The following is an 11190-nucleotide window of genomic DNA, read 5'->3' on the forward strand; positions in this document are numbered from 1 at the left end:
TTTAAAAAATATATTTAAAATCTACCTTCAGTTTCCAACCACACAGCAATCACTACAGGGAAAAAGGAAAACAAGCCATCAGTGCTCCAGCTGAACTCAGGCTGAGGATGGGGATGGAGGGTGGAGGAGAAAGACCAGACAATGTTGTGGAAAGGGATATTTGCTACCAGAGGAGGAAGCAGGAGCCAAGACATGAAGCAGAAGGTGGTGAGGAAAGAAACACCCAAGGAGGCTGGGCAGAGGGCAGGGAAGGAGTCTCAGGACTGTCTGACTGACAGTCTGCTACTGAGAGAGCTCGCAAAGAAAAGGGAGTCTTCACTTAAGCAGACATATGCTAATATAATATAATATAATATAATATAATATAATATAATATAATACATAATATCACACAGTATAATGTAATACACAACACCTTTGAGTTATTACAGATGCACACTAAAAGGATAAAATCAAGAACAACAAGTTTTCTCAAATAATACCAAAGCAGGAATTTTGAAAGCCAGGCTCTGCTGGACTCCCCACACTTTTCTGGTGGAGGAAAACAATTCCCAGAGAAAACACTAAATAAAGAACCTCTAAATGGATTTGTAAAAAAGGCAAACAGGAAGAACCAGCTGGCAACATGTAGGAAGATAAAAGGGTGAGACAAATTAATATGTGGGAGAGAATTTTTTTAAAAGTGAGACACAATAAACAGACAGAAAAAAAAGCTGCTGGCGTTTTATTAGCCCAGAAAAAGGAATGGCAAACACATTTAGGAACACGACTGCATTTTGCTGTGTGTGCAAGCCCAGGCTCAGGACCCAGCCTGTCCCTCCTCGCTGGCAGCAGTGTCCAAGCCATGGTTGGATGGGCTGGGAGTGGTGGCACAACCCTTGCTCCTCACTGTGGGGCTCTGGCAGCCTTTCTCTCATGAAATGTTGGATGGGGTTTGATGACTGACCTTAGACAGGGAGGTTTCTAACAAGAAGGCTTTGGGGGATACAATGAGTCTGAATTAGTGCCTGTTTCTAAAGAGAGAAACAGCTCAGACAGCTCTGGAATGGCCTCTTCCTGGGCTCTGTCCAGGACACTTGTTAGCCCTGTGCAGTAATTGCTCTAATGAGCTCCTGGACAAGCTCTGTGTTACTTTCCCTGCTCAGTTCTGCATCTCCCATTCCTGCAGCAGTAATTATGCCAAGCATTTTGGGGTGATTTAACCCACCTCACTGCTGACACAGCACCTCTGAGGTCACTGCATTGCATCTGTGCAGAAACACAGCTCTGCCTTCCCTGCCCAGTGTTTATAAGCTGGACAGTGATGGGAAATGGTGACAGCTGTGGAGACAGCACAGGAAGAGACAGGGGAAGGAAAAGAAATGAAATGGGGAGGACACAGTGCCTGGAACAGCAGAACAGGAGTGACCTGGACCTGCACTGCACAGCAGCTCACGGGTTGTGCAGCTCATCTGAGCTCCTTCTGTCCTCTTGTAACATGCAAATCTTGCAAAGCAAGAACAAACAAGTAACTCTAAGACAGAGAGACTTGGGCTGAAGGTGCAGGGCAGAGAGAGGAACCCAAGGATACAAAGAGCAAGGGGGGATGCCCCTGGGAGAGGCAGGGGTGATAGCAGCACTGGGGCTGGTGAGCAGACAGTGAAATGTACAGTGTCAGCTCCAGCAGATGTGTCTGTGTTGTAAGAGAGCTGGAACATGGGAATTACACCACCATCAGGAAAAACCCCTGAGGAATTAACACACCAGAGGTTTAAGGGATCAGTGAAGAAATGGGAAGAAAACAAATAGTTTTGTAAATTACTAATGCTGGAAATCAGCCACGAGTTCCAGACTGCATGGCAGACAATTATCTCTGATTACAGGCACAGTGCACTTGGAAAAGCAGGCCATATTCTGGTGATGCATAAACTGTAATTTCTCTACAAAAGTCTGTTTCATACAGCATGCAGACAGGTACAGACCTACACCCACAGTAACTATTTGTGGGGTTTAGATTTTCGTTTATTGACTATGTAACATTTGTAAAGAATTACAAGAGATGAGCAAACTGCTGCTGTAACTCAACAGGAGATTTCTCAGTTCAGTACAATGAATAATATAACCTAAACTGCCAGTATGAGCCACATAATGGAAGTGTATTGAAATTAAGAGAGTTTTTAGCACAAGTATGATATGAAGATAGAAGAAGGCAGTCTGGGGAGTTCTGGCTGCCCTTCACCTTTGCCTGCCTGGCTCTGTTGCACCACTGGACAATGCCTGAGTGCAGGAAGCACCTGGAAACTCCAGGTTGTCAGGCTGTGACCTGATCCTGTGCCTCTGCAGCAGAGACCACAGGCTGAAGCCTTGGTTTCCCTCCTGTCCTGCACTGTGCTCAGCTCTCCATGCAGAGTGGAATTGCTGCAGTTTCCTCACCCATCACTATTCCCATATGTCCTAAGAAATTCTCCAGTCTCTCCTCTGCTGTGATAACCTGCAGTGCCACTAGAGATGCACCTGCTGGAGGCCTGATTGCACCGTCAGCACCTGGCAGGTTCTGGAAGGATCTAAAACTCTTCATCAAGTGAATCAGGGGAGACTGAACTTTGGTAGGAAGAAACCTGGTTGTGTCCACCTCCATGTCCTGCTGAACTTTTCCTTCAGCACTGCAAATGCTCAGAGTGTGCGGATGTGAACACTCAGCAAGAAAGAAGCTGGAACAGAGTCGGTCTCCAAGGTGTATTTAAGCCTGTGCTGTTACCAAACCCACTGTTGTAATTATTGCAGTTGCCTTACAGGATTTGGCTAAACATGGTGGTATAAACCAATGAGTCACTAGCCAGGGAAAAGTCGTGGTCTGCATTTGAAAGATGGGAGTATGGGGCCTGGAGCCAGCTCAGTATCACATCAAAGAGTTTAATAAGTGATGCCTAATGGCCATTATGCAAATTATTAATGGTAATTACAAGTGACAAGATAAAATCATATTCCAGTGTGGTTGCACAAACATCACTGAGGCAATGCTTATGAAAGCAAAGTTCTGTTGAACCAGACACACCTTTCTTGTAGTTGACACAAGAAAACATTATCAGCTTTGATAAGCAAAGCAAGGTGAGCATGTGGAGCCAGGCTGGGCACAGGGACAGCCACAGGACCAGACTGTCCTGCCCACAGCACCCCTTGGGAATGTGGCATCCTCCTGCCTCTCCATGCCTGGGCACCAATACTCACCTTTTTCCCCTCTTTCACTCTCTCTTCTCATCCATCAAGCCCACAGGTCTCAGCAGCACTGGAACTGATGTTGTGTATGACCACTGCTGGTTGTCCTGGCCAAGGGCCTCTTGTGGCTTCCTGCACCTGAAACCAGTTGTTTCCTCCAGTCCTACACTGAGCTGGTAAATCCTTTAGGGACCTGTTTATGTCTTAGACACACACAGTCCCTTCCCTGTGTTCTGCCCCAAGGCTGCGTCCCAAGGCTACAGGAATAGAGTAATAACACAAGTGGAGGTAAAGAAATCAGTTTAGTGGGGGGAAAAGCCAGTACTGAGGGAACACAGCCTGTGCCTGTCTTGGTGCCGAGCCCTGGAGCCCTGACATGGCCATGAGGACAGAGACAACACCACAGTTTGTGTTTAAAATACAACTAGGTTAGCCAGGGAGCAGCTTCTGGGGGCATTTGCTGTATCAAATACATGTTCCATGCCCCAGTGTAATTGGCAGGAGCCCATAAAATCTCCAAAGAATGCAACTGCATCCCAAGTATGAGTTCTTGAGAAGAATTGTATGGTTATGTCTAATCTTTGCTGGTAAACTGGAATTTGAGAGTCTGTGGACCATTCCACCAGGACATGAGTGAAAGGTTGTGCAGTGCTGCTGCTGTTTGTTTTGTGGAGCAAGACCTGTTCCTTCCTCCCATCAGAGAGCTGCTGAAGGAAGCAGGGGTGGGTGCTCCATGCCCACCTGTAGAGAAATGCCCAACATGTGCAGTGTCTCCTCCTGAACCCAACACCCTGCAAGGGAAGGAAAGGCACCCCCAGCCCCGTCTCTGCAGGTTGCTCTTGGGTAACTCCTGAAAACCTCCCCAGCAGAAGCGAAGCTCCAAGCAAGCATTATATTAATTTCTCTTGGCTCCAACAGCCACACCCTGTCTTCAATTATATTCCTCAAAACGACGGATGAAAGCCAGATTTGCTCCCTCTCCTCCTTTTTGTTCATGATTTTCCCGACTATGAGTCTAGGCTGTGTGGGGAGCACAGGGGCTGTGTCTTGGGGGAGGATGGACTTGTATTTCAGGCACTGCAGTCTCAGGGAGGAATCCAAGCTCTGACAGACTTCAGCTCTGTCCTTAAGCAAGTTATTTCCCTGCACCATATGAATAATGAATATTCCTGGATGCCGCCAGCCTTGGGTAGGCGGCTTTTTATCATTTTTGATCTAGGTAAAGAAATAAATTATCCCACTGGAGAGTGGAAAGCTTTAACTCATGCTGGTGTGAAGACGATCCTATCTAAATGTGCTTGGGGACACTCTCCTACCATGGTGACAGCAGTCACCAACTTCTCATGAGTAAAAGCAGCTGAGGGTACAAGCATTGGTTTTCTCTGCTCTTCCTCCCAGAGGTGACGCTGCTCTCAGGGCTCCTGTAGTGTCACCCTCACTGCCAACAGGGATCTATCACAGCTGCTCCTGTACATATGGACATCCACCAGTCAAAGGCTGCTTTGTGAGTAAGAGTTGAGTGGAAATTCCACGCTGTAGGGAACAGAAGCTGTCGTCCCCCGGAGAGCGGAATATCCTCTCATTACAGCGGCGGCTGGAGAAGGACACTGGCACTGGTGGAGCCAGTTCTCTGAATTCTCCCCTGGCTATTGCCAGCCTGGTTGGGAGGTTGTGCTCCTCTGATCAGCCAGTGCTGATACCTGCTACTGCTCAGAAAAACTCCATAAGAAATGCAGAAAGCTTTTCTCCTTCTTATTTGGTGTGCAGCACAATCTTCATCATGGCAATCTTCGTATCCAGGGATCTGGATATATCACCTGTGGATACTCCCTTTCCTGTCATCTCTGTCTTTATCTATCGTCACCACAAATGGAGACAGCATGGACAGCAATTAAAGCAGTTGAAAAATAACTTCAGCAACGTCCTTCATGCAGTTGACATCAACCCACGTGTCACTCATGCACAGGGGACACTGAGCTTCACAGTGCGAGCAACTTGACTTCTTGTGTTTGCATAACTAAAGGCATTTAAGCCATAAATAGGGAACTAAATCCATGGGGGATTTACCTCAGTGATTTTGGAAACCTCACAATAGAGCAGGTATTAGAGCTGTGCCAGTGACCAACATCCACACCACAGTGTTCATGGTCTGCTCTCTACTACAGTCACAACTGTTCACACTTTTCAGAAGTGAGAAATTCTATTAGTTTTCCATTTTTTGTTTCACAAGCTCTACCATAGCATGTGATATAAAAATGGTTATTGGACTAAGAATAAATACAAATTAATAAAAGATAAAAGGCACTTTGATGTTATAAATACCAATGGTTCTTCTTTGTACATAATCTAGGGCAACTTTTTCTTTGACTTGTTGCAAAGTTTGCATCATACAAAAAGCTGATGACTCATAAAACACTATTTTACTTTTTGGAATAAGCTGCTGACATGTAAAGTATCTTCCTTGTGAACTGGGATTTCTAGAGGGAAACTGCCTATGGGCTATTTCATCTTGGCATAAACAGCCAGACTAGCCAGCCCCGTGGGAAGAAGAAACACCCCACAGGTGACACCCCCTTTGGAAGGTATAAATGGAGACCTGCAGCAGCCGCCAGCCTGCAGTCGGACTCAGTATCACGCTCTGCATCTTGCTTTGGGCTGTGGGTTGGCGCTGCAGCTGGGCCTCGCCATGAGCTGTAGTATTAAGCAGACAACTGGCTCTCTCAGGGGCAGGACCAGCGGTGGCAGCTGTGTGATCGGTGGTGGCGGTGGTGGCACAGCGCGCATCTCCTCGGTCTCCTCTGGAAGATACACCACCTGCGGGATAGGCGGTGGCCGAGGCTTTTCTGGGAGAAGCTACTGCGGTGGTGTGAATTATGGAGGAGGACTGAGCACCGGCAGCTTGGTCGGTGGAAACTATGGAGGTGGCTTAGGAGCCGCTGTCCTCGGAGGATGCCCAGGCATGGGGTTCAGTGGTGGCAGTGCTCGCTTTGGCGGTGGCATGGGAGGTGGCATGGGGATGGGTCTTGGTGGAGGTGGTTTTGCTGGTGATGGCATTCTTCTTTCTGGTGACGAGAAGGTCACCATGCAAAATCTGAATGATCGCCTGGCTTCTTACCTGGACAAGGTGAGGTGCCTGGAACAAGAGAATGCTGACCTGGAGTGCAGGATCAGGGAGTGGTATGCCAAGCAGGGCCCTTTTTGTGAGCCACGAGACTACAGCTGCTATTATAAAGAAATAGAAGATCTTCAGAACCAGGTAACATCCCCTCCCAGCTGCTTTCTTCCTTGCAAGGCTCTCTCTGGTGCTGGTTCATAACTCGGTCCATTATCAGGAGTAACAAAATCATTGCTGTAAAATGTCTTTTGCAAACAGCTATTACAACTTCTGCCTGTAGAAAGCCCAGAGCTCAGAGATAAAAATGGAGAGTTTGGGCTGTCTCTGTTGCTGTTGTTCATCAGACATATTGAAGGGGAAAATGTTACTTCATGGAATGCATCTGGATGGGCTCAGTAGTCTTTTTGAATTTAGTTTGTGCCAAGGTGGTGAAATAGATATATGGGAAGAAGAGAACTAAAAGATAAATAAATAATGGATCACATTAATTTCCCTGAATTTATGTTACTGTCATAGTCTTGCAGAATTTCAGTTAAACTTTATTTCCTTTTCCTAATTAGTTTACTCTTTCATGTAGAAGTGGGAAATATAGGACATCTAATTAAAACTAAGAAAAAAGAGAACATGGCCATAACACATTTAGAATGGGCAATTTAAAATTCAAAATCTTTGCAAAGTGTTTGGCAAAGATTTAAGATGTCAAAGGACAAAGAGTAAAGAGAAAAGAATCCAGGAAAGAGACTGAAGAAGATAGGATCATCATTAATTCTTGAAATAAAACTTTAAATCTCATAAGATTTAGATTTAATTGGCTGAGGTGCATTGTAGCAGGTGCTGGACATTAATTACACCTCCTGGACTCTCTGCACCTGAACCATGAATTTTATAATTTTAATGATTTCACTGCCCTTCCCTGAATATCCCTGTGAGTGCTGCACTCCTCTGGTCCCCATCCATAGTACCCAGGATTTTAAAAAAAGAGGGGGAGAAAGAGGGTGTGGTTGCTCCAGGCAATGGGTGCCTTGAGCCCAAGGACGTGGAGCTGAGATCAGGAACCAATGTTCTTTTTCCAGATTGTCTGTGCAACCATAGACAACAACAAGATCATTCTGAACATCGATAACAGCAGGATGACAGCCGATGACTTCCGAGTGAAGTGAGTACCTGGGGCTGTCCCCTCCTCTGTCACCACCCTCAGGGCTCTGAGGTGCTCTCCTGTGACCCAGGACAGGCTGAAGGCTGTGCAGAAGAATTCTCTCATCCATTGTCTAATTAGAGGCAGTTCCAGGAGGGGGAGTTTGGGATGCCAAGCCGGTTTAGAGCGGAGATTAAAGGAAGCAGAAGGGATCTGCAGACTGGGAGCAGTGAGGGTTCAGCCAAGCTGCTGTTCCAGCATGTGCTGTCTTTCAGAGGGGAAAGTCTTGGTTTTTCCTGTCAGAGCTCAGAAATGCAGGTGGTGTCAGACACCGAGTGCTCTTCCTTTCTTTCTTGCCTCCTCCCTCGCAGGTACGAGACGGAGCTGGCGCTGCGCCAGAGCGTGGAGGCCGACATCAACGGGCTGCGCCAGGTGCTGGACCAGCTGACGCTGTGCAGGTCTGACCTGGAGGCACAGCTGGAGTCGCTGCGGGAGGAGCTCTGCTGCCTGAAGAAGAACCATGAGGAGGTAGGTCCTGCCCTCTCCTGTGCAAAGCATTCCCTCCTGTGGGATCCATCACCCTAGGGTGATGGAGACCATTGTGTGACCCAGGAGCTGTGAAGGTCCATCAGAGAGGGGCCCTGCAGGGCTCTGAACTTGGCTCCCTCAGTTCTTTCTTTTGTTTTAAACCTGACTTGATCTGGATGATGTTTCTAGGAAATGTGCTGTCTGAGGAAGCAATCAACTGGAGATGTGAGCGTGGAGGTGAATGCCTGCCCTGGCCCAGACCTGAGGAAGATCCTGGAGGAGATGAGGTGCCAGTATGAGACGCTGATTGAACGCAACCGCAAAGAAGTTGAGGATTGGTACGAGTGCAAGGTGAGTAAATAATTCCCACAGCTCTGACTTTCCATGGCTAACTCCCAAGCAATCATCCCACAGGGATTTGTTGCATGTAAAAGCCACACAAAAGACTGTAAGAACATTTAGTATTTGTTGACACTGACCAAGTGACATAAGGGAGCCACTGCCACCCTGTGTTCTTGTCATGGGCTGAAGGAAGCACTGCATGTTGGTGGGACTTGAGGTATGAATTCTCTACAAAGCAGTAAGTGGTGAGAAGAGCTGGAAGCAGCATTATTAGAAGAACAAGAAGAATGACCAGCCAGGTTTACACTACCATTAGCATGAGAGTTTTCACCCAAACCTTTCTCATTTCATGTCTTTGCTAACTTCTTTGCTCTTTCCTTAATACTTGATCCAACTTTTACTGCACATTGCCTGAAGCTCTTTATCCTGGATTGGTGATTTCAGATTGAGGAGGTGAATCGGGAGGTTATTACGAGTGGTCAGGAGGTGGAGACGTGCAACAACCAAGTGACTGAACTGAGACGCCAATTGCAAGCCCTGGAAATCGATCTCCAAGCTCAGCTCAGCCAGGTGGGTGATGAGCTGGTGCAAACCTCATCCATCTCACAGAAGTCATAGCTAAATGCAGTGTTTCTCCTGCCTGTATTTGTCTTATGTCCCATGTCACTCCTCAGAGGGACAATCTGGAGTCCTCGCTGGCGGAGACAGAGTGTCGCTACAACAACCACCTTGCTGAGCTGCAGAGCCAGATCACCTGCGTGGAGCAGCAGCTGGCTGACCTGCGGGCAGAGATGGAGTGCCAGAACCAAGAGTACAAGATCCTGCTGGACGTCAAGTGCCGCCTGGAGCAGGAGATCCACACGTACCGCTGCCTGCTGGAGGGCGGCCAGCAGGACCTTATGTAAGTGGGCTGGAGACACACCAAAAAAATACAATAAAATTCCTGTGTCCTGGTTATTTCTACATAAGAGCAAAGTGAAGGACCTGCTGAGCTCATTCTCCCTTACTGACCTATTTGGCCTGCCTGGTGTCATGGTGGTGAACTGCTTCCTCTCCTGTGCTGTTGGTGCCACAAAGAGAATTGCAACATTTTTCTGCTGAAAATGGAAGCAGACTGAGAGCAGCAGGGGCGCTGATAATCTGTAACTCTAGCTTATCTGTTATTTCTGTCACTAAAATGTTATTTTCCTGTCTCCTCAGTCAGCAAGGAGGAATTGGTCAGTCTTCAAGTCTAGGAGGAGGAGTTGCAAGAAGCAGTGGGATAGGAGGAGGAGGCATCATTAGGACAAGCCACACTTACACTTCGTCTGCCCAGATCCCATCCTGTGCAGCTGCGGAGATCCAAGGTAAGAACTGTTCCACTCTAAACATTTCCAGTCTTCTCTGCTCTATGCAACCCTGATGGGCTGGAAGAAAGATCTTTCCCATGTAGCTTACAGGTGCTACTTGAAAGTTTTATTGTGGGGCCCCTGGGGAATACGGGACAGGAGCCACAGAGGAGTGGCTGAGTGGAGAGCTTTTGGGAGCTGGGACTCTGCTGGGATGCATGAGAATTGCCAGAGGGAAGAAGGATAGAAGGGAGAGGGACAGAGCCAGCAGGCAGGCAAGCCATGGAGAATGTGGAGAAAGGACTGATGTGAAATGTGGGATAAAGGAAGGAGGAGGAGAAAGAAAGGTACTCAAATCAGGGCAGAAAAAAGGGCAGGAATCATGGGAATACTGGCAGATAACTACCAGCCCTCATTCAAAGCAAAACTTCCAGCCAAACTGAAAAGGAAAGAAGGAAATATAGTGACAGATGGGCCAGGAGAATGACGTGAGCAGGGGCATTGCTCTAGCACTGACCCCAGTGCCATTCCCTCATCCAGATCACTGCTGGAGCAGTGTCTGCAGCTTCCACTTTTTGGCATTTTGATGCAGCTTCTGCTGCAGCCAGTGACAGATCCATCTGCCAGGCTGGCAGGAGCCATCAGATCTTCCCAGGAAGGGGCAGTATTTATCTGAAATTCTAATTGAATTGGCTTGTGAAACGATCACGTGTAGAGAATGACAGTGTGGGAAAGAATCTATTTTTGCTATAAACACAGTAATGTTTCCTTTGATCTCTCCAGTGCCTTGCCGAAGGATTTGTGATTAAGCAGAGAAACAAGAATATCCAACAAGAGAAGCCTGAAGCAGAGCTACAGATGAAGAGAGAGAATATTTAGTGCATGTGTCTGCAGAGAGCACGGAGCATGCTGTCTGTTGCTCAGCCATGCTAAGCAATGTGTCAGAGGGATGAGCAGAGCATTGAGCCACATTCTGCTTTATTTTGCTATTTGCTTTTCAGTCTGTATTGCTGTGTGTGGCCCAGCACCAAGACTATTGCTGTAGTCAGCCAGGGCTATGATCACTTATGTACCTGCTGCTGAAAAATGTCTCTAATAAAACTTTGCTTCTGCCTAATGCAATCAAGAACCTGTGTCTGAAACTGAGTTCCTTTTGAACACCAGCTGCTGATCCATGAGCAAGGGGCACCTAAACTGGTCAGGATCATCCTACACTGGGAACAAAGCTGCTTTGCCAGCAGGAGAGAGTGGCCTTGCTGACCTGGCAGGTCTTGTCCAGCTTGTCCTCCCTGTTGTCACAGCTTGAGGCAGATGTTGCCCATTCCTGTGTGACATCTGCCCTGACCCCCATGGGCAGGCATGTCAGGCAGAGGCCTGTGTCCTTCCCACACAGCATTGGGCTGAAACACAGTTTTAGAAGAATTTTGAAAGTCAGTCATGGAACATCTAGAGACAGTTTGCCTTGGTCCCAGTCTAGTGCTGACAGATCTGGGCTGAGCACTCTCATGCTCCATCTCCCAGCCTGGGGACTGTTGAGGATGAAATCT

General features: G+C 47.5%; 1 protein-coding gene across 1 annotated transcript; it reads left to right on the forward strand.

Annotated features, from left to right (window-relative positions):
* The first annotated feature begins 5881 nt into the window (after window positions 1-5881).
* Window positions 5882-10591, forward strand: LOC139601471 (keratin, type I cytoskeletal 13-like). The gene is made up of 8 exons (XM_071450576.1): window positions 5882-6451; window positions 7384-7466; window positions 7817-7973; window positions 8163-8324; window positions 8760-8885; window positions 8990-9216; window positions 9516-9661; window positions 10427-10591. The coding sequence occupies exons 1-8, from the start codon at window positions 5882-5884 to the stop codon at window positions 10450-10452; spliced, it is 1497 nt and encodes a 498-aa protein (XP_071306677.1). The 3' UTR covers window positions 10453-10591.
* The last annotated feature ends 599 nt before the right edge of the window (window positions 10592-11190 follow it).

The sequence above is a fragment of the Agelaius tricolor genome, unplaced genomic scaffold (genome assembly GCF_023055355.1).
Source record: "Agelaius tricolor isolate 1412-34295 unplaced genomic scaffold, bAgeTri1.0.p SCAF_31, whole genome shotgun sequence".
In the NCBI taxonomy this organism is placed as follows: domain Eukaryota; kingdom Metazoa; phylum Chordata; class Aves; order Passeriformes; family Icteridae; genus Agelaius; species Agelaius tricolor.